The sequence below is a fragment of the Nanorana parkeri genome, unplaced genomic scaffold, assembly GCF_000935625.1.
Source record: "Nanorana parkeri isolate BGI_ZX_2015 unplaced genomic scaffold, ASM93562v1 scaffold282, whole genome shotgun sequence".
NCBI lineage: Eukaryota > Metazoa > Chordata > Amphibia > Anura > Dicroglossidae > Nanorana > Nanorana parkeri.
The window spans coordinates 1,175,355-1,199,296 of record NW_017306550.1 but is presented as its reverse complement, the minus strand read 5'-3'; the positions used below and the strand labels follow the sequence as shown (position 1 = coordinate 1,199,296).

At 42.5% G+C, this 23,942-nt stretch overlaps 1 protein-coding gene across 1 annotated transcript in view; it reads left to right on the top strand.

The window, feature by feature from the left end:
• The window catches only part of MLEC (malectin), a 10,957-nt gene extending 6,130 nt beyond the window's left edge, over positions 1-4,827 (top strand). Inside the window, exons 4-6 of the mRNA XM_018557377.1 lie at positions 2,754-2,784; positions 2,973-3,134; positions 3,916-4,827. Of these exons, the coding sequence (XP_018412879.1) occupies positions 2,754-2,784; positions 2,973-3,134; positions 3,916-4,142 (420 nt within the window). The 3' untranslated portion in view covers positions 4,143-4,827. The remainder of the gene's footprint in view (positions 1-2,753; positions 2,785-2,972; positions 3,135-3,915) is intronic.
• The last annotated feature ends 19,115 nt before the right edge of the window (positions 4,828-23,942 follow it).

Here is a 23,942-nt window from a genome sequence, read left to right as displayed (position 1 = left end):
AAAAAAATGGGTAATTTGTTGTGTTTTGGGGCATTTAATTAAATTTGTCACTAAATTTTGGGGTTTAATAAGGAGTTGCGCTAATATTGCGCAACATAAAAATGTTCAACTACCACCATTTTATTCTATAGGGTCTTGGCATTCAGAAAATATATAATGTTGGGGGGTTTTACGTAATTTTCAGGCCTAAAATGTGGAATATAACATGGGTGCAAAAATGGAAAAAAGGGCCTCAGTCATGAAGGGGTTAACCTTCTGTACTTAGTATGTTTGTGAGCCAGTACAAATATGCAGTAGTATAGCAAGGAAAAAGTGACAGCCTCAGGAGCTTGTAGCTGAAAAAACAGGCTGTAGCATTGTTGTCCTTTGATCTGTTTGTCAAATACTCAATACATTTCTATTTTTAAATATTTCAAATATTCCTGATTCCCCCAACAGCCCTTTGGTCCAATTATCCACAATGGCTTTAAGCCTTTTTCCGTCAGACTTTTTTTTTGCACATGTTAAAATGCACATTTTAGGCCTGAAAATTGCTTAACTACCCCAAAATTGTATATTTTCTGAAAGCAGAGACCCTAAAAATGTTGTGGGGTTTTTTTTTGGTCGCATGATAATAGCACAACAGTTTATAAAACCCAATTTTTCAGTAAAAAATACAGTTTTTATTAGCAGGCGATTCTTATTTTCTGTAAGGTTATCTGGGTGGCTGTATAGCTGCCTAGATCACTTGTAGCAACCTGCAATAATGCTGCCAAACACCCCTGCTGTGGTTTTTGGGATCCCCCGCTCCTCTCCTGGACCCAGGACCACGGCAATTAATTACAGGATGGAAAGCGGGAGCTGACTAGAACATCCATTCGCCTATCTGCTCTGTGAGCAGTGACTCAGAAAGCGCTGCGAGTCAAAGATGTCAGAAGTCCGCTGTAATACCGGTTACACAGGAAATTCTGGGCCAGTTCACGCCACAAAGAGTGCGTTCCGTTTGGCCTCTGGAACAAGAACCGGCCGGCTCCCTGCGGGAGTGCATTGAAGTCAATGGCACCGCAGCCACGCCCGCATGGCACATTAGTTAGTACCTGCATTCCGGTACAGTGTGATCTGCAAAAATGCTCCATGCACTATTTTTGCAGATCACACTGGACCGGAAACGCAGTCACTAATGTGCCACACGTTTGGGTACGGGCAAATGCACTGCGGGGGGGCGTGGCTGCGGTGCCATTGACTTCAATCCACCACCACGCCCCTGAATGCAGGAAGCATAATGCTATGCTCGGTCCCCTGTATTGGAAGCCATAGGAGAGTTTTGGGGTCTTTAAGACCATAAAGAAAACCTGTCACCTCCAAATGCTGCCATGTAGGGGCTTGTTATCCCCTTTGTGATAGCAATAAAGTGAAGTGAAAAAAAAATAAAGGTGATAGTCGGTAAATAAAAATTTTAAAAGAGTGAAAACCGCCCCCACCGTCTGCATGTCAATGAAAACGCCCACGTGGGGCATGCACGTGTACATAAACGACGAATACGTCACACATGTTAAGTATCGCTTGGAATATTGGAGTGAGAGCAATAATTCTAGGTCTATAATTTGCTGTTAACTTTTTAAACTGATGAGCATTAAAGGCCTATGGACAGTTTTGAGTAGGGATGCACCGATACTTTTCGAGTACCAGTGCAGATACTTGGCATTTTCATGAGAACTACCAGGGTTGCAGCGGTTGCATCTGGGACCTGGCTCTGACACTCCACCACTGTCCTGAAATCATTGGTCTGTATTTTTTTAGAAAAACTCACATGAAAATAAACAAATGTATCAGTACTCGTACTCGCAAAACTGGTATCGGTGCATTATATTATATATATATATATATATACATATATATACACACACAAAATCCTACATTAGGACAGATGTACAAATCCCAGGAGATAGTCTAGTCTTGGAGCTGGAAAAGTATCTGTACTTGTACCGAGTACTGTACTTCGGTGCATCCCTAGTTTTGAGTACCATGAATTTTTGACATTTCACACAATTTTTACTCTTGCTATGTTTGGTATCTATTTACTCGATGTAACCCCCATCTTTTATATTTTACCAACAAAATGGGTATTATGTTACTGTGCAATAAAACTAATTTTAGTGTGTTTTTTTCCTAAAAATATTGGTGTGGTAAACATTTGCACAAATATCGTGTGACATAAAAAATTGCTACTAGCCTTTTTATATTCTACAGGGCCTCTGCTATCCGAAAATGTATAGCTGTTTGGGGGTCTGAAGCTGTTTTCTAACCAAAAATTCTGTTTTATCATGTGTGCAAAAATGTAGTTAAACACAGATGGTAAAGGCACTTTCATACTTATTGGGGTTTTTCATTACCTTTTTGTGACCATGTGAATGTAGTTTGTGATGAGGAACTCTACGATCCCCATCTGGTTGAGGTCCAGCAACAAAACCCTGCTCACCTAGGGGAGGAATTCCCCAGGAACATGTAGCATGGGATGGTCAGATATAGGATTTTAATTGTTTTGTTGTTGTTGCTCTATTTAACTTAAACTTACAAAAAAAAAAGCTTAATTTATTTAAACTGAAAAATGTGACTTTGGGGCTTATGTGTGAAAAAAAGCACTATAAAAAAGAAACTCATTTGTGTTGGAATGTCGTAGGCAACACTACATTTTTATGAGCACATTTTGTCATACATTTTATTCTGTGGGAAAATATATTTAACAGTTTTTTTACTCCTTTAAATTGTTTCAGGGATATTATGATAACCCTTTTTGGATAGCAAGTAACTGAAACTGCATTAACACCCTAAGGGCCGGTGTCAACGGGCTTTGGGCTTCTGTTGAAGGCATCAGTATGAGGGGTCTCTGAGATCAGTCGGAATTCCTTGACATATGCAGTGACCTGCAGGTAACCTTACTGAAAAGACACAGAAGGACGCACTAACCCGAGTGTATATTTGAGCTCGCAAAGGAAAAAATGTCACTTACATTAATGTCCGAGGACTGGAGGAAAGGCGGCCTCTGAGGATCGAGGGGTCCAAGGAGAGAGCCCTCACTGGGTGGGTGCCCAACAGGGGGAAGCCCGTCCAAGCGAGCGAGTGGCTGGAACCCGAGGTGAGAAGGGAAGACGGAGGTCCGTCCGTGTCCCTGCTGTGTCTGCGGGGGATTGATTGAGTGGGACTCGGCGGCGTGCAGTCGGCTTCAGCGGACGTAAATGCGGCTGTGGGACGCACCGCTTGGTACAAGCTAGAGTTCTATGCTTATCAGTGTGAGAAGTAGGGCGGCAAGTGGGTCGCAGACCAGTGGCAGTAATGGACGTTAGCCAAACCACAGTCAGCGGCGACAAAGGTGCTGGTGGGGGTCAAAAAATGACGGGAGCAACTCGTTTCGAGGGCTTTCCTCTGTCGAGCTCACATGAGTGGCACCCAGCCAGTGAAGGCTCTCTCCTTGGACCCCTCGATCCTCATCAGAGGCCGCCTTTCCTTCAGTCCTTGGACATTAATGTAAGTGAAATTTTTTCTTTGCGAGCACAAACATACACTCGGGTTATTGCGCCCTTCTATGTCTTTTTAGATGTATCAATTACAGGTGCCTCCTGGTCTCTAGGGCTGCATACTACACCACTTCCAAATTCTACCCGAGAGCGCTGTACGTTGTTGTTGTTGTTGTTGTTGTTGTTGTTGGGTAACCTTACTGACCTGCTTCAAGTGGAATTTGCACTTTCATAGTATGGAAATGTGTTAACTATTGAAGGTGCAAATGCTTTTATGGAGGTTTATATGGAAGGATGTAGTGACTGGGCACACTCATGCAGTTTGCTTTTGCTCTGAGGCTTTTCTTCGCTCCACCGTTAGCCAGAAGCTGTTGGCACAGCAAGTTTGCATTCTAAATCCTGCTTGCTTTTCCATACACAGAGGTGCCAAAACTACAGCCTCATCCAGGCCTGGAGAAGAAGGAAGAGGAGGAAGAAGATGAAGAGGAGGAAGGCCCAAGTACAAAGAAGCAGAACAACAAGAACCGTGTACAGTCTGGCCCTCGCACTCCTAACCCATATGCCTCGGACAACAGCAGCCTCATGTTTCCAATCCTGGTGGCCTTTGGAGTGTTTATCCCCACACTCTTCTGCCTATGCCGGCTATAGGAGGCCGGGTGCCAATTTTTTCTTTTTCTAGTTTGCTTTTTTTTTTTTCCCAGTAACTTTTCATAAACTACAGTGATGAAGCGGAAAAAATCTCCTTCTCAAAAATTTGTGGGGATAGGTGACCCTAAACAGGCAGCAGATTATTGTACCACATTACTTTTATGACTTTGTGTTAAATGGTTACGGAGCAGCTAAAGCTATTTGAATACCAGACAATTCTGCCAAACATTCAGGTATGTGGTCCTGAGTGGGTTTTAAGCATCTAATATGGTAACAACCTTAAGAGACCTGAGAAAGACTTATATGAACTAGTCTCAGTGAGGTGAAGGAGCTTTTTGAACTATGGCTACACGTGTTGCAACCTACAAGATGAGCGTGGAGCTTTTTTCAGGGTACGGTTTCTGCATACTCTACGTTCCTTGGTGTAAACAGTCACCGGGTTTCAGTTTTCTAGACCACCAGACAACATTATTAAGCTGTATCCTGTCTGATGTATGTGTATGTTTTTTTGTGTGGGGTCAGGAGTTTACTTCAGTCTCTTCATTCTCATCTGTCGGTTTGTGATACCTTCATCACAGCAGCTAGGATAGTCAGCTAGGTTTCTTCTAGTACTTGAAATGGAGAACATCGGCTCTGGTAAGACTGTTTTGGTATCTGGATTTCATGATGCACACAATTTACAGTCCTGAATTGGCCCATTTTAAGCGTTGTATTGTTTCACCCTCTTAAGAGAGTCCACAAGCTAAAGTTTACAAAACCTTATTTTCCCTTTTTTGACTAATTCTGGCAAACTATTTTGAGCACTCTTTTTCACATGTCGGCCACTGGCTGTTCTAGTGTAAAGGATTTGTTTGATAAAGTTCCAAACGCCATTTAACACATGCTGCTGGAAAACATGGAAATGGTTTGTACTGATTGCACGAGAGCCTGCAGTTTTTTGTCTATTGCTGCAGCACTTTCAAAGATTAGTTTAGCTAGTGATCGTCCAAACTGCCGGTATAGCACATATGACCAGGAATTTCCTGGCCCAGGGTGTGTTTGGAAGGTACTATTGCATTTGCTGCCTTGATATGTTTGTTTTTTTACTTTCGTCAATTGCCTTTTTATTTTGCCTTTTGTGTGTTGGGGTGTTCAGAGACCATGTCTGGCTTAAAGCAAAATACAAGGTTAAGATCTCATGGTCAAATGCTTTTTTCTTTTTCTTTTTTTTTTTTAAAAGAGTTTTATGGTAGTTGAAATGTTAGTGTGTGAAGTCATCTAATGCTTACTGAGCAGTGCTGTGAAGGAATACTCCAAAGTTCAGATAAGTGCTTCTCCTATGTGGTGCTAACGAAATGCTCTTAGAATTAGCCTATTTATAGCCAGTATTTTGAAACATTTCTTGGACGTGACTGGGTAATTAATCCAGCACATAGTCATGTGAAAAAGTAAGTACACCCTATAGAAATGGTTGCCTTTTTCAGCGTGTTTGAGCAAGCAAACATTAAATCTTCATTTGGACAGTGCCTGCAGATGAAGGTGATTTATTGAAAAAAGAAACAGAAGAAAAAGGTTGCCTTTTCAACAATGTATTTAACCAAATATGAATAGATGTAATGGTGTACTGTGGAAAAAGTAAGTATACCCTTGCCATTAAAAGCTGGTAATGCCCCTTTTAGCAGACTTGTTGTATAACTGCTCACCAGTCTTTGACACCAACATTTTTAACTACTGCAAAAAAATTTGCAAAATGCCTTCAGTTGCAAGATGTTTGTAGCTCTATCCTAGTTCAGTTATGAGTTTCTTCATTTGGAATACTGTCCTCTGTTTGTGCCTAACATGTGGGCTGTTGCTGTGGCTCATCAGCTCTATATTTGACGCAGTGGCGTAACAATCGCCATAGCGACCCAAGCGGTCGCTATGGGGCCCGGGCACAGAGGGGCCGCCTGGGTCGCTATGGCATGTGGGGGTGCCGGCTGCCACAGACACAGCTCAGCCACGGCGCATTTCCCCTCATAGCCGCTGCGGAGCTGTCAGTGACAGCCAGCCGCTGCCGCAGATGAGGGCGGTATTTGGAATGGAGAAGGCGGGCCCGTCAATAGCAGAGGAGTCGGGGCCCGGCGACCACAGAGGCGCTGACAGGTAAGAGATCTCAGACCCTGCAGAGCCCACTATAGAGAGTCTATGGTGGGCTCTGCAGGGTCACTCTCCGCTGGGGCTCTGCAAGTGGCATAACTAGCAATCACGGGGCCCCATACAAAATTTTGCTATGGGGCCCTGTGCTTTCTAGTTACGCCCCTGATTTGACGTATCGGTCTTTAGCACATTGTTCCAGAAGGCCTGTTCTTTGCCTATATCTTGAATGACAAACTATAGTCTTGCCGTAATGTTGTTTTTGGACAGCAGACTTTCTTTTTTTTTTTTCTGTAACACCTTCCCTGCAGGTTCAGTCAGTGGAACTTCTTTCTGATTTGTAAATGATTGTATGTGGACACCAACTGTTGCAAGAGTTCCCTGTAGATCCCACAATCAAATTTGGGGTTCTTGGAGACTTTTTTTTAGCATCAGTCAGCTTTTGGGCTTAATTTGCTGGGCCAGGCAGTTCTGGACAAATTAGCAGTTGTTTGAAATCTATGTCACTTGTAGATTGTTTTCCATACAGAGGAATGATTGATTTATACTGACAATGTTTTTAAATCCCTTGGCAACCTTCTATGTGAGGGCCTTAGAGCTCTGTTAATCTTGGCAGGATGACACAACACATGTCAATAGCAAAGAGAACACCAGACCCAAGATATCCGAGGTCTAAGACTAGTTCCACCTGCATACTCCCTAAGGAGGTTCTACTCTTTGGCACCTAATCTAGAACACTGAATTCTAATACCATGGATTTTAAAGGAGAATTATGGACCAACCTTTGTTGCCTATAGTTCTCAGGGTCATGGGAGGACATATACTGTGTCTTCCGGTGACCCAAAACTCCGTATATAGCGGGCTATTGCCAACTGTATGCCGAAAGTGCCGCAGCCGAGACTGATTTGGACAGGAGTGTTCCTGCAGCAGCTGTAACTGACAGTCACTGCTCTCTGCAGGGGGAGAATCAGGAAGTCAGTGATTTGGTGGTGTGTGTTTGCTGACCTTCCTAATCAATAGAGCTGACCTGTGACAGCTCCTTTGTCATAGGTCGGCTTAAATTTTGGGGATGAGCGTTTTTCACTCACCCCATAATTCTCCTTTTTAAATGGTGGTAAATGTAGGGGTGTACTTTTTTATGTCTCATTGGGTTATGAATATCACCTTTATCGGTAGGTACTGTTTGGATGAAGATCCAATGTTTTCCTGTTGGAAAAAGTCACAGTTTCCATAGGTTGTACTTACTTTTTCACATGACTAAGTTTTTCAGTGCTAGATCTAAGAATTGTAGCAGACTGTGGGTATAAATCTCAGACCGCCCTTTGTTTCTGCTGTTCTGGACCACCTGTAATCTAGCATCCACTGGGGAAAATAACAGAAAGCCTTGTTCTTATTCTGCCAAAAGACCCAGAAGTTAGTCTGGTCTCCATCCATAAAATACTGCTTGATGGCTTCCTATTTTTTTAGTTTTCCCATGGTGTTGATTCTCACCTAATGGTATCTGGAGAGCAGGCTGCTTATTGCAAGATTATCGAGTACTGAGTTTTATGGTCTGAGCAACAGTTATATATTTTCTTTTTCTGTTCGGTTTTAAATCTTACGTGTTTGATCATGGGATTGATACACAATCGGTACTATCTTTTTTTCGTTCTAAAAACTTGAAATGTAAGATGGCACTATGCATCGGTGGGGTCAGAAACTAGCGAAGCAAAATTCCTAGTGTGATCAGTGCTTAATGTAGCACAAAGGAACCCTTTTTATGTGGGCTCATAAAATGTAGTATCTTGTAGATCACTTCTACTGTGTGGGAGACTTGAGTTGCGATGAATGGATCACTGGTCACTTTTTTTTTTTTTTTTTTATGTCGAGGTACCAAATAAAAATAGGTACAGTTGCGATGAATGGATCACTGGTCCCTTTTTTTTTTTTTTTTTATGTCGAGGTACCAAATAAAAATAGGTACAGTTTCTGGGCTCCATATTTTCCCATATTGATTTTCAATGTGTGTTTTGTTTTTTCTTCTCAAGAACCATTTCATTAGAGGTGGGGATATAGTTCTGCTTTGAACCTGTTTTTTCTTGCAATATCAAAATTAAAATGTTTTATTGCCTTTTTAATTCTGGTCTATTGGAATGTATAAAAGTCTTTTTTGTGGTTACACCAGGGTTTTCACAAACGACAAGTGGCAATAGTTTGAGGACAGTCATAGCTGAGGCTAAACCTTTTGGAGGGTTTTTTTTTTTTTTTAGTAGGTCAGCCAAAGACAATGTTCTCTTTTGTCTAATTTTGTGCTGACTGCCTCTTGAAATTCTGGTATACACAGGTATTGTGTTAGTGGTTTTTACAAAGGCACGGCACATAAACTAGCCAGACAACCTAATATAAAGCAATAAAACATATGCACACTTTTATACACACATCCGATCTTGCTGAACTAGGATATGAAGTGCTTGTTTATTTACACAGGTGTCTGTTCGCTTGTTTCTCCCTCACCTTGACTTGTTTTTTTTAGGAAGCTGAAATGGAGAATGTGCTTGCACTGTGGATAAAAAGCAAGGAAACCTGTACTGTAGAAAACATTGGCTGTATTGCTAAGCACCCCTAAAATGCTAGATGCCTGGCTGCCTCGGGCTTCAATAGTTTTTGGATCACTGGCCCAGAACAGGTTTGCAGATCAGAAGTTCTGATTTCACTTGCTGAATACTTGCTCTATGTCAGTGACTCTAAGCAATGGATGTCTTCACATTTCTATCAGTTCAGGTTTCCTTTCCCAAAAGGGATACCAGGTCATTGGGGCTTAAAAATGTAAGGGCCTGGATTCTATTAATCCCTTCCCGACCAATGGCGGGATTATTCCATCACGGTTTTTCAGTTCGTTAAAGACCAGTGGTGGAATAATCCCATCATGCGGTACACTGAGCGCTGGTCTGTTTAGGTACCAGCGCTCATTAAGGTAATGCTGTTGCTGGGTCCCTCCGTGTCCCAGACAGACCCTCAACAGCAATTTAGGGGGTCCCAGCACTGTGATCACTGCAATAGCTAAACGCAATGAGTACAGTGATGTTACAGCCACGGAGCTGGCTTGCCGTTCAGTGTTGTGGAGCTGCAAGCCGGTTCAGTGTATTACAAAATTGATACTGTTTCCTTTTCAGAGATACTTTGTATCTTCTCGGAATACTAAAAATGTTTTTTTTTTTTTTTTACATTTTTAAAAGTAAAAACGTTTTTTCAAAAAATACATTTTAATAAAAAAATTATAAGCGAAGATAGTGCCGAGGAAGCTATTAAAGTTAGGAGACAAACATACCACATTCTAAAATTGTTCCACACTAATTGTAAATTTGTATTTCACTCCTTGTATTTTGTGACCTATAACTCCCTAAAGAAACTGAAATCACAGACATCTGATATACCCTATAAATCAGGACCAATAAAATAATGTATTACAAGTTACTTTTTGATGGCTACACTAATGTACACATTATTATTGCCAGAACTGAAAACTTTTTTTTTTAAATATTAACCATTTGACATCCGCGGTGTTAAACCCCCTTCCCATCCAGGCCATTTTTCAGTATTCAGCGCTGCGGTACTTTGACTGACATTTATTCCATCATGCAGCGCTGTACTGAAATTAATTTTATACCCTTTTTTGGGGACAGATAGAGCTTTCTTTTGGTGGTATTTATTCACCACTGGGGTTTTTATTTTTTAATATATTAAGGAAAAATTACAGAATTTAAAAAAAAACAAAACAGTTTCCCTATATTAAATTCTAAAACTTTTATTATTACCCAATTTTTTGGTAAAATATAAAAGACGGGGTCACATCGGGGTAAAGGGACACCAAACCTGTCAAGCCTTAAAATTGCGCACGCGTGCGAATCTTCAAAAAAAACTACATTACCCAAAATTGGCCATAGGCGACGCATTAAAAGCTTTTAGCGCTCATCAGTTTAGTGTTATCAGTGATTGATGGCCCTAAAATGATTGCTCTCACTGCGACGTTTGCTTCAATATGTAACGTGTAGCGCAATTGTCATTTTCGCGTGCTGGCGCATGCACGTTTATATGTGCGTAATTTCTTAAAGAACTAGCTTTACCCGATGCCAAGCCAGTATATTTTCCTGGAAGTTAGCTATAGCAGCCATTGTCAACGAGGGCGCCATCTACCGTTGTCAGGGGTATTGATTTGTCACATTATTGTAATGCATTTCCAGGGTGCAGGTGGGCCAGTGAAGGGGTGAGGTGTAGACAGGACTCCAAGATGAAAGGAAGAGGCTCTGATGTCACGGGAGAGGGGGGGGGGGGGGGGGTGCTCCGAAAATCACGCCATACAACCGATCGGCGGCTATAGAGCCGCTGATCGGTAGTATGTGAAACAGCCGTTTCGAGCTGGAAAAAAATGCCGTCTGGATACGATGCGAGTCTGCCGTCCGTCCGGTTTTTCTTAACGGGTGGACGGCAAGAGGTTAAAATAAGAATGTTGCATAAAATTAAAGCCCATTTCGTCCTTTAAAATCTGTATATAATGTGTAGGTGCAATAAATGAGGAATATGGAAATTATGGTTAAATAAATGGAAAAATTGCTCTGTTCCCAGGAACAAGATATAATCTTGAAGCTGTGTCACTAAGGGGTTAAGTTGGGCTAGTATTTAAAGGGAAACTGATTTTTTTTTTAAATTATTTTATTTTTTGTATTCAATGAAAGACACATCTGTGTAGGTTCCATACCATTGGTCATACTGCCACCTACAGGAAGAATTGGAAACAAAACAGTTTAAGGTGCAGTCCACTACGGTAGTGCCCCTGCCTAGCGTGCTCAGCATACTTCAGCGTCCTAAGGCGGTAGGACACCTCTCTTCAGTTCTGTTAAATTAAGACTTTCTTCTGAGACTTCTTCAAACAAATAGTTGGGGTTGATTCATGCTGCATATCTCAAATCCTTAGGTTTCTCTAGTCAGTCAATGAATGCAGGTCTTTCCAATTTCTTGAAACATTGAGTACTGTGCGACAGCCCCCTTACATGTCAAGGCTGGTCACAAAATCTGTGCATTCACGGCAGCAGTCTTTCCATGTATAAAGCATAGACTCCACTTTTAGACCATATTTCATGCTACACCCATATTTAAGATGTAACCTAAAGCATGGTCACATATAGCATTCCCCCAACGGCTTTTCATGGCTTCCCCCCGTCCCCTCCCCCCGTGCAGCTGCATCATCCATTCACAGGGATCCAACAGTGAAGATGCTACAAGTCCCATCTGACACCGTGGCAGTGGGGCTCACAGAGAGTGCAGGCAAACAAGACATTGTCCTTTACATATACCTTGGACAAACAAAAAGTGGAATGCCTAGTGAGGTCCTTTTCATGCCCTAGCACAGTGGTGGTTAACATACTCAATATAGGGAGTCTCAAATGCAGCTCCTGACCACAAAAAAGCGACACATACAGGGTAATTCATAATAGGGTGAGGAGTGAACAATCTAGGACAACGTAGCTGAACTGGAAAGTGAGCTGAATGGGAACATTTTTCTAAATCAGCTATGTTGTCCTAGATTGTTCACTTCTACTGCCTTCTCCAAACTCTTCACCCTTTAGTGAATAACCCTGGTAATGTTCAGTGCATGTAATGCTACAAAAAGCAGTCAGAGATTGGAAATAGTACAGTAGATGGTTAGAGGCTGTGCACATGCTACATAAGAGAGTCAAATAATTCAGACATGCTATAGAATTATGTTAAACCCTGGGGCCCGTCTGCAGGATACAGTCAGAGTGGGGACACCTTACACGTAGGAGCCTTTGAGACTGCTCATATCATTGCCATTACAAACCCTTTACAAGTCAGCTTAAAAATTACTGGCACCACATTTGATACTCTTCACAGCAAAATTCATTATAAAAGGTCAAAGAAAAATATTGAGAGTACGAACTTTCCCTTACTAGCTGCTGTGCATTGAGCCAATGAGCACACATTAAAGATTCTCAAGTATATGCGTACAGTAGTTGTAGCCCTTGTTGGAGTCAGATTTGTCCTCCCTCGACACTTCCCCTTTAGTGGAGCCAGCAGGCTTGCAATTGCTCTTACGTCAGTAGCAAAAGCTTTGAGGCCCTGGACTGACAACACAGTGAAACAGCAATCAGGAAAGCAGTATTTAGAGATCAAATTATACAGGTAATGGTTGCGTTCAACCGTTCTTTAAAATCTTGAATTGGAATTGTTTCCAATGACAACTAATGAAATGGGACATTCTTCTTCCCACTAACTACTAATGTAAGGGGGCCCCTTCACCCACTGACCATAAATGTAAGGGGTTATTCTCCACCGACCACCAATGTCAGGGACACCTTTCTCACTATCCATCAAAGTAAGGGAGTCCTTCTCCACTAATGACCACCAAAGAGAAGTGTTAAAATGTTATTTTCCTGGGGCATCACATACTTCAGGGATGGCACATTCTTTTTTTATTATTATTTATTATAGCTACAACCTACTAAATACACTAATGTACAGTGCCCTGTAGATTTATTCATTTTAAGCAGTGGTTCCTTAAGAGAAGTATTTAAAGTATTTTACTGCACTCAGTAAAAAGTTTGAGAAAGGCTACTCTAGGGCAATGCTGCACTCAGTGACTGCATAAAGAGCTTCATAGTTAAAACCACCAGGAAGCAAATACAACAATTTTGGTGTAAAATCCCATTCAATGTCCAGTAGCTATTTGGCAGGAAGCTAGACATGGTGACTAATAGACTTATGGGGGGCAAAATCTGGACTCATTCCACAAAATAAATGCCTGCAATGCCAAATAGACCCTCCACTATCAGATCACATGTGCCAACGGTTATCGGCCAGGTGAAGGATTTTTAAACGTTTGGAAGAACATTCCAGAACCTTTCTGATCCTGTAACCCTTTTACTGCACCACCATATTATGGTGCGGCAGTTACGATTTAAAAAATCTGCAAAAGTGTGCAACATATACAAATTGGAGCTACTGTTATTTTATTGTACAGGTCCTCTGCTTTCAGAAAATATACACTGTTTTGGGTGTTTTATGTAAATTGTATTGTAAAAAATAGCCATTATAGAAAAAGAAAAATGACCCAGCAGTAAAAGGGTTAAAGCCAGGATCCTCATAGCCCCATTACTTGTACAGGTCATTGGAACGGTATTAAGGGACATATCTGGCCATAAAAAAAAACCTCAACAATCCCTTGCCCCAACAAGAATGCCTTCAGACATTGCTGGATCAGGGACTGTGATACATGTGCCCCCTTTAGAAAAAAATCACAAGCTTCCATTCACCTATCTTTTTATAAAGAATAAGTCAGGGGAATGGCATTTGCTTACAGACTTGAAGAGACTGAATTGCTTTATTAATTTGGAGGAATTCAAGATAGGATCTCTTTAAAACATGACCTTAGCCAAATAACACATAGATTGGAAAATGCATACTTACACATCTGGATCCCACCTAATTCCAAAAATATTTTTAGATTTGCGGTAGACAAAGTTCGCCTCCAGTATGTCATCCTTCTGTTTGACCTTTCCAAGGACATTTCCCAAAGTCCCGATTTCCACTCTGGATCCCCAACTACAGGTTTACCATTACTTAGGCACTAATCTCCTCTGATCCCAGAGCAAAGAACTGCTGATAACCCACCGCAGCAAACTGCCATGCATCTTGCAGATGTTTGGATGGCTTCTTAATGAGAACAACACAAAACTATCCCCCACCCAGCAATCAGCTTATTTGGGGGCATTGTTTAATATTTATAACAAGTTCAATGTTTCTTGCATCAGAGAAGCTCCTGCCCATCAGGAACAAGGTACAAAAAGCCACAGCCAGCACTTTCCTTTCAACATACCAATATTTAAGGCTTCTCTAGTGTCTCTATGCCTGCCCCCAATGGACCCTTGGCCTCATTGGCACCTGAGGTTCTTTCAGGAGGTGTTTTTATCTCTGGGGAAGAAGTCTCTCAGCCCTCCCTTACAAATCACTCCCTAGGTACACAGAAGACTCTGGTGACAGATCAAAACAGACTTCAGCCAAGCCTTTTAGGTCCTTTATCTTGACTCACTGTTACCACCTATAAAAACTCTTGAGTATCGGGAGCTTAATACAGAAAAATCATGATCCAAGGGAGGTGGAGTGTCAATTATTCCGCAGAAATCTGCCTATCTGCATCTTCCCCCTGTGTAACTTACTTGCTAGCATTCATGTTACCAGTGACATCTGCCTTCCTGCACGCACACAGAGTGAAATGCTGAAATAGAGATGCACACACAGAAAGTAAAGTGAAGTAACTGATTACTTCCATATAAAGGAAGAAAAGTGAAGTGAAGAAGTAAGACCAGTGAGAAGTTCTCTGGCACAAAAAGCTCGCTTCCTAATACCCACCTCATTAGTGAGAACTTCCCATCAGGTCACACAGCTACCTCCCAGGAGCACTGAGTAGATCTGCTCCTCCAGCACAAATTGACTACTCCCAATTATCCATGTCAACACTGAGGTCTGCCTTCTGGCACTTACAGCTCACTCTCTGGAATCCATGCCACCAGTAAAGTCTACAAAGCAGCACACACAGCTCATTCACTGGTACCTGTGCCTTCAACTAGATCTGCCCTCAAGCTAATAATGCTTATTTTCCAATTCCCATGCCACTAGCGAGAAAAGAGATACAGCCCACAAAACGTACTCCTTGCTACTCTGAAATGTAAGGTGAGCTTCAGACATAGCCTAACTACACCAATATATTATGTATTAAACAAATATTCCACACAGATTAATGTTAAGTCTACTGCTATACTGCTAATGAATAATAGATCCAGCACATGCAATGCACTCTATGGTAGCCTTATAACCTATGTACAGGGAGTTAGCGGTGTGTGTGGTGGATTACAGATCTCGCTGTGGCAAAGGTATAGAGGAGTAAGTTATGTATTCTGGAGTGTACATTTCACTGGTGAAATGAATAACAGGAAGTGGGCTGAGTAAGACAGAGGTCTGATATCTCAGGTGACATGGGTACCAGGGTGAGAGCTGTTAGTGGAAGAGTGTAGATTTCCCCGGTGACATGGATGCCAGAGGACGAGAAGTGTCAGCTGCAGCACAGATCTAACTGGTGGCATGGATATAGGAAAAAGTATCCAAGCTAATCCTACTTCATGGAAGAAGGTGTAATCTCATTGTGATGTTACCTCTTGCTTAGATAATAAGTAATAATACGTGTAGAGCTGTTTTAATTTCACTATATCCTTCCGGTTGATAATAAAGCCAGAATCAGGGCAAGGATTTTGTTGAACACCCTCGGAGCATACTTTAGAGTAGAGGGAAGCACCATAAACTAAAAGTAGGGGTCCCCTATGGCAAAGCGCAGAAAGCCAGGAAAGATAAGGGTGGCAAGGGTAGCATCTCAAATGTCTATGGAGGCAAGAAAATCTCCCTGTGCATAAAGGACACAACTGAGTGAATTGACTCCATCTAGGAACTTCCTAACAAAGCAATTAAGAGCCTTGAAATCTGTCCTTTCTGGGAACCAAGAATGGGTTGTAATAAAATGAGGTACAGAGATAACCACCCCTACAGCCAGGAGTCCCTGAATGGAATGAGAAGGTCTGTTGCTCTTTGGAGAGAAATAGTAAGATTGGAAGCAGAAAAAAAAAAATCAGGGGTTAAAGAGGAAAACTCTGTTTCGTACCTGTGGAAGTCACTTCTTAAATCTAAGCATTGAGGATGTGTTGTAGCCATAGTTCCACAAAGGAAAGCAGTATTTCACAATCTAAGGTTGCTTGAAACTACACTAGGGGGCTGCTTTTGAGGTGTTCGTAGGCTTTGGAAGTGGATCCTTGTGTACGAAAAGGGTGTTTATGTACCCGAAAGCACAGAGCACCTTGGCTTTGCCCTCTGTTGCATTCTTAAAGCTAAACACCAGGTATAATTTAGTTTGCATTCTTATATTGGTCCAGCTTGGCTCAATGTAAGTATGCATGTGCCATGCCCGAGATAAGCCACTGGGGATCCTGTAAAGCAGTGTAGTAGCCGGTGACATCATTAACTCTCATCCAATCAGAGAACACCTTGTATTAATTAACAAAAATACTAGGCATTTTCTGAATGGCTCCTGTGCCAAGCGAGTGACCTCCTGTGTTATCAGTGCAGAGGGGAAGGGGGCACCATACAGGGCCCAGAAAATTGTGGTAGCTGTGGCTACTACAGTGCTTTACAGTATCCCCAGCAAACAATTAGATATGGCGTATGCATAATTACATTGCGTCAAGCTGGACCAATGTAAGTATGCAAAATAATTGATATCTGGAACTTTAATGATCTTATCAAGGGAGGCACCAAACAGTCTGTTCCCCAAAAAGGGCAACTGAGGTAAGGACTTTTCAAATGCTTGGTCAGCCTCCAGCACTTCAGCCAGAATAAATCAGAAGACAATGGAGACTGTGATGTGGACCAGCAGATGATCCAACAAAGCATCACAGAGATACTTAAAGTCATGGGCAATTTGATTATTTAAATCATGGAAGGTAGAGCAAAAGCCTTGCCTGGGCACTTCCATACTTTTCAGCCAAAATCATCAAAGAAGGAATTGCACAGGAAGAAAAACCTTCTCCAACTGTGACAGCAGAGGCATTCACAGATTCCGTCAAAGCAGCAGATGAATCCTCCATCTTTAGGCTCTCCCAGACCAGGAGAAGCAAGAGCCAGCTGCTTTTCAAGAGGGAGAGCAGTCGCGATTCCTCATCCTTGCTCAGAAAGCGGAAAGATTTCCCACCTCCAGCTCTAGTTCTGGGGTGTCCGAGACCTCCATATTAGAGTCCACCAAAGAGACAAGGAAAGGAGCAGAATGCACCCTCTGCACCTTCTGTTCAGAGCGCAACAAAACCTAAACCATCTGTGACACAAATTCTTCCATTGCAGAATATAAGGATTCAAATATCAGAACTAAAGCAAGGGTGCCTGTTAACACTCACTGAGAATCTAGGCAGTTACTGGTGAGCAGGAGAGGAAAACCAGAAAGGCAGTACAGAGTGGCCCTGAGCTGCTGGACACAACTCAGTAAAACAGAGGGGAAATAAGAGTTTCAACACCAATAAAAGCTCTAAGGCATATCTGCCCTCATGTTTTTCAGTTGTATATGTCTTAAGAGGGGAGCTCTGTTACACCTCTGTTTTTAGGAGCGGTTGCCATTTGCAGTAGGAGTTCACTAAAGCAGAAAAGACATTGACCCTGTGACGCATGTATGGCATTTAGGATGGCAACCGGAAACCCTTGCTCTGCTCATGAGAGTCAGTGTTATCCCCTATTAGCTACCATTTTGCTTCCTTTTCTGTGGATTTCCACTCCAAGATGAAAATTGACAAATTCCTTTGGTGGTCTAAGGAGTCAGCCCCTGCTGTCGATGCATGGCCTGCAACAACAGTCTTGACTTCAGATGGTGGCAGAGAGGATAAAGAAGACCTACTCTCTAAGCAGGTACTCAAAGCTTGTTTTGCAGATCTCTATTCTAAGATAGCTGCCTCATTTAAGGAGGACTATATCACTGTGGCCCTTGCTGATCTCCACACCAACATTACGGGCCTGCCTAATTGTACCATCAGTGTTAAACACCACATTGATGACCTGCAGCAGTACTGTGCTACTCTGGAGGAAGAAAACCTTTGCCTTTATAGTGCGCTCAGCTTACCAGCTCATCCAGGAGGACTATGTAAATTGGGACCGCTGGAAGACATCAAGCCGTATCTGCTTGAGCTTTAAGGGATATTTCTCTTTTAACCGCCAAGAACCTCTGAGGACTTAATAGGGCCCATAGAGCCATCAGCCCGAGAGCCTCAGAAAATGCACAATTTAAAGAAATCATTCTTCGCTTCTACTATTATGAAGCCAATGAGCTAATCATTCAAGCTACTCTGAACTCTAATACCTATTTATTCAAGGGACAATCACTTGAAATCTTAAATGATCTTTCTCCTATTACACTGATAAAGCGGCACCAGCTTTGTCTCTCTTTCGGGAAAAGAAAATGGTTATCCCTCTTGCAGTATGCACCGTGAGCCACCGCCACTAGGATTCACCTCTGTTTACGTCCCCTCAGTAAGATGCAACTTTGTTCTCTTATGCCTTCTTATTATTTCAGTCTCTTCCTCTGCTTCTTATCTTTTTGATTCTCTTGTCTCCCTTTTCTCGTTTCCTTTTTTTTTTTTTTACTCTCCTTTTCCCCTCCCTGGGGTTGCCCCATTGCCTTCGATTATTTTTCTCCACAATTAGATGAATAATGTATTATATGTCATTTCATATGCTTACTAGAAAATGTTCTGTATGCACTATTTTGGTGCACTCATCCTGATGCTAGCTCCTTTTGGGATCAAGGAATTCACAGTAACATACTCACTACCTTCATGATAACTATACTGTCCCCTAAGGGATTGAATTCCGTCAGGAAATGTCATTTAGCCTTGAAAGAACTGCAGATGCACTCTGGTATCTGACTTGTCCCCATCCATTTCTGACTACTTTACTCAAAATGACCACTTTTAAAGATTTTTCCTTTGTATGGGAAGTGCACCAGGCTACAATTCAAGATAAGTTCAACCCCATAGCTTCCCACAGGAGCCAACAATAACTTACAGAAATCTCTACCCTCTTAATGCAGACACACTTAGACCATAAAACATCCCTATCACCCTCTATCTACCACCAAATACACCAAATTTGCAAACAGTTGTTAGCTCTACAGTCAGCACAAATTGTTACATCTATACTTCATACTAAGCAACTATTCTATGAAAAGAAAATAAGGCTCACATTTTTCTTGCAAGGGAGCTTTGTGACCTTAAAGGGAAACTTACAGTTTACTGAATCAAAAGCCCTAAGTGGTGGTGTCACCCATGACCCGGTGGACATTTCCAATCAGTTTATAGATTATTATCTTTATAGCTTTCAGTGGGACACACCCTTGCTTATTCCTGCTCTACCACAACAGGGCTATATGGCTGCATGTGGACCTAAACTGTCTCTTGCACAGCGGACTATGTTTTATACCCAAAGTACGGAGGAATAGATATGTAATACTAACCACACCCTTCATGCCAATAAAGCCCCAGTCCTGGATAATTTGCCAATGCTTATTACAAGCATTTTGTCCCTTTATTGCTCCCTAAACTGTGTAATCTATTCCAATCCCTTATGCAGGACCATCCCATCCCCTCCTCTATGTTCCAATTTCGCATTTTGGGTATCTTAAAGGAGGGACCCATAAGATTGTAATAATTATCTACCCGTTTCCCTTCTGAACACTGATCTAAAGCTGTTTTCTAAACGTATATCCCTAAGCTTAAAGGAAAACTATGGGGTGAGTGCTTTTCCCCATAGTTCTCCTAAGGGTAACGGGAGGACACAAACTAGCGTTCCTATTGTCACCCAAAGCTCAGTATACCGCGTATACTGAGACGCCGCAGCCGCAACGGATCCCGACAATTCTGTCTGAAACCACCCAGCTGCGTGAGTGACAGCTGGCTCTGCCTATCTAGAGGCGGCGCCAGCTGTATCCGCCCCCCCCCCCGTCCGTTCCGCCAGTCAGCGCTGGAGGATCGGACAGGGGAGGGGGGGAATCCCTGCAGGGAGCTGTGACAGTCACGACTCTCTGCACGGACAGATCGAGAAGTGAGCGAGCGCCGGCATGTGTTCGCTCACTTCCCGATCTACTGAGCCGACCTGCGACAGTTTCATTGTCACAGGTCGGCTCAGATTATGAGGCTGAGTGAAAATCACTTGTCTCATAATTCTCCTTTAAATAAGATCCTTCTTTCCTTTATACATTCCAATCAAGTTGAGTTTGTTCCCGGCCGATTAGCAGACAACAATACCCAGAGGGCCATACATTTAAAGCATTATTCATAGAATGCCTTTTGTCCTTCTCAGCCTTGATGCTGAGAACGTCTTTAATAGGCTTTACTGGCCTTTTATATTTTCAACCCGTTCACACCATGGGTTTTGCAGGGACTTTTATGAAAGCCTTAAGGAGCGTGTATTCTACCTCATCTTCCACTGTACTCATCACTTTTGGAAGTATTTCCAGATATCTAACAGAACACAACAGGGTTGCCCCCTATCTCTTCTCCTTTGTACACTTTCTTTTGAGCCCTTAGTAGCCAAAATGCAAATATTCATGATTTCTCCACTGTAGATTTGCATATAAAATGTTGCTTTTTGCAAACAATGTTTTATTACATCTCAATAGCCACCATTTCTGTCTCCCCGATTTGCACCAAGAAATATGACACTGTGGCCTCTATTCATGCTACAAGATTAATGAGGACAAGCCAGAGGCCTTACTGTAGAATCAGAGTTTTTACCCCTTTAGGTGGCAAGGTAATTCTACAAAATATTTGGGGGTTCATCTTGCTGCAGCAAACCGCCATTTATATGAACACAACTTCCTCCCCCTGTCCCCCTGTTTACTAATCACCACTGGAAATGGGATTCCCATGACATCTCTTGGATAGGCAAGATGATTTCAAAATGAATATTTTCCAAAAATTGCTTTTTCACTTTTCGTCTGAGCTTCAGTCCTAACATAGGGCAATGCATCATTTTTTGGCACCATAGAAAAAGTAGGATTGGCTGTAGATTTTTTTTGTATTATTCTCAATATATTGGCCTCTTACATGGCTGCCAGATTCTCTTGCCTGTCCTCTCCGACATTCCTATATGATCTCCTGAAAGGCTACATTTCAGTCTCCACTCACATCAGGCGATCAGACGGACATCTGGGAAAATATTACTCTTACTTCTATTTGCACCTTCCCAAGGGAGAAGATTTATAAAAATATGTTTAGGTGGCATTAGACTCTGTTATACCGGTATCTATCCTGACATGTTCAAGGATGTGGACAGAAAAGGTTGCTGAGCCATATATTTTGGTATTGTCCTGTAGCTCAAGCCTATTGGACAAGGAATAATTTCTGGTAAAGGACCCCTCTGGCCTCCAAGTACCTCTGAACCTGAATACTCACGTATCAGGAAAGCCATTCTGTATCGCCCGATTGCCTACTCTACATTTACTTAGCATCCAGGTGAAAGATATCTCGTTGTTGGAAAAAACCCAGCTTACCCGTTCAACAAATCATATTTAATTGGGTGTCATTACAGCACAACCATGAAATAGTATTCTGAATCTGGCCCCATGTATGTTACATACATTGTGGTCACTGTCGAGTCAAGGATACTGTAGAGATGCTTTGGATTGTGGAAGCTGGGATGTGGGACGTTCCTTCCCACATCCCTCTTTACTAGGGATGCACCAATACTTTTCGAGTACCAATGCCGATACTTGGCATTTTTATGAGAACTACCAGGGTGGCAGAGGTTGCAGCGGCGACAGGGCTCTGGCGCTCCACCACTGTCCTGAAATCATTAGTCTGTATTGTTTTAGAAAAACTGTCACATGACAATAAACACAAATATATCAAGTACTTGTACTTGTAAGTACTTAAACAAGTATCAGTACTTGTCTTCGCAAAACTGGTATCGGTGCATTCCTCCTCTTACATCACTGGCTCTTAGGTCGCCAGCCCGGGCCCCGCCTCCTCCTTCACTGAGAACGCAGGCCTCTTCTGCAGCAGCTGCTGGCTCTCACTGACACAGCTCTGCAGCGGCTGTTCCTCTTCACAGTCGCTGCTGAGCTGTGTCAGTGACAGCCAGAACCCTGATATTCCAGAGCGACCCACAAGGCATCAGAGGGATGCCCTGGCCGGGCCCCCCAGCGGCCGCCTGGGTTGCTATGGCGATTGTTAGGCCACTGGGTGCATCCCTTATATATATTTATAAAAACAAAATCATACATTAAAACAGAGATGTACAAATCCCAGGAGCTCCGTGTGCTCCTTACAAATGACAGCTGCCTCCTAACGTTTTCATTTTTCTCTAGTCTAGTCATGGAGCTCGAAAAGTATCTGTACATGTACTGAGTACGGTACTTGGTATCAGCGCATCCCTACTCTTTACTGTGACCAAACCTACCAATGAGCATTGGTCCTGTTACGTTTTCATTTTTTCATTGCTGATATTTGGAAGTGTGGAAAGGAGGCCCGTTTGGTCATTCTCTTGGTGTTTCTCCTCCAACACTAATTAAGTGATCTGAATATGTGTGATCTAGCTGTCGGGTAGGCAGCTTCCACAATCCAAAGGATCTCTACAGTATCCTTGACTCGACAGTGACCACAGTGTATGTAGGAACTGAAGCGCCACATCAATTAAAATAGTCCAGATACAACTTTATTCCACTAGGGACAGGGGACATTCAAGTAGATTAGCCAACGCATTTTGGGGGTCCAGAACACACCCCCTTCATCGGGGATTGTGCGGTGATAGGAGTGCTTCAGGCTTGCAGGCAGTTTTTTTGGCAGCCAAAGTTGAAATGCTCCATCAGTTACCTCCACACCCAGTTTACATAACAGGAAGCAAAGGAAATCTCCCCAATGGGGTAGAGATGGAAAAAGAAAAATCTGTGCAGGGTTTTCACAATTCCCTGTTCCACCCGAAATGAAACACGTATAAAAACACAGCCATAGGCTCTAAGTCACATGTCAAACTCAGGGCCCAGGGGCTGAATCCGTCCCACCAGGCCATTTCCTAGACGTTTGCTTTCAGACCCCTGCTCTAAATCCCGCAGGTGTATGGAAGGCGTGCAACCGTTTCTACTGTACGGTAGCACATCTTTTGTCTCCCGAGCAGGCTTGAAAACCCGCCGAGAATTGTAAGATTTTCGGCGGGTTAGCGCCGCTCTCGGGAGACAAATGCCGTACGGGCCATTGTGCGCAAGTGCACACTGCCAGTGCGGCATTGGAGTAATCGGAAGCCCGCCCCTCAGCGGGCGGGCTTTCGGTGATCGCAAGTACAATCTGCCTGTCCAAGATGGGCAGATCGTACAAACTTTTAATTAGCTTACAACCATCGCAAGACAAAAGTCTTGCGATGGTTGTAAGGTGTATGGGCACCTTTAGTCTAGAGCTGCAGCTAACGATTATTTTCAAAATCGATTAGTTAGCCGATTATTAAGTTCGATTAATCGGTTAATCGGATAAAAAATAAAATACATTTTAAAAAATGGCTCCAGTGATGGGACTTCTAGTTTGTATTGAGACTGTAGTCCATCACAGGAGCAAGCTTGGAGCAGTAGAAGTAAAAAAGAAAAAAAAAGTGTGGTGTACAATATAGTGAAATGAAAAGTGTAAAATTATACAGTAATGAATGCAGAATACCACCAGCTATAGAGGAATACAATAAATCCCAGCAATAGTACATTATAGCTGGTGGTATTCTGCATTGCAATGTATAATGTACTATTGCTGGGTGTTGTAGTCCTCTATAGCTGGTGGTATTCGGCATTGCACCACTGTATAATGTATTATTGCTGGGATTTGTTGTACTCCTCTATAGCTGGTGGTATTCCTTGATTTGTAGTCCTCTATACAGTGCAATGCAGAATACCACCGCCCATATAGGAGTACAACAAATCCCAGCAAAACATTATACATGCAGTGTACAATGTATTGCTGGGATTTGTATTCCTCTATAGCTGATGGTACATTGCTCTGTATAATATACAGCACAATGTACCATCAGCTATAGAGGAATACAAATCCCAGCAATACATTATAGAGCACCATGTGTGGG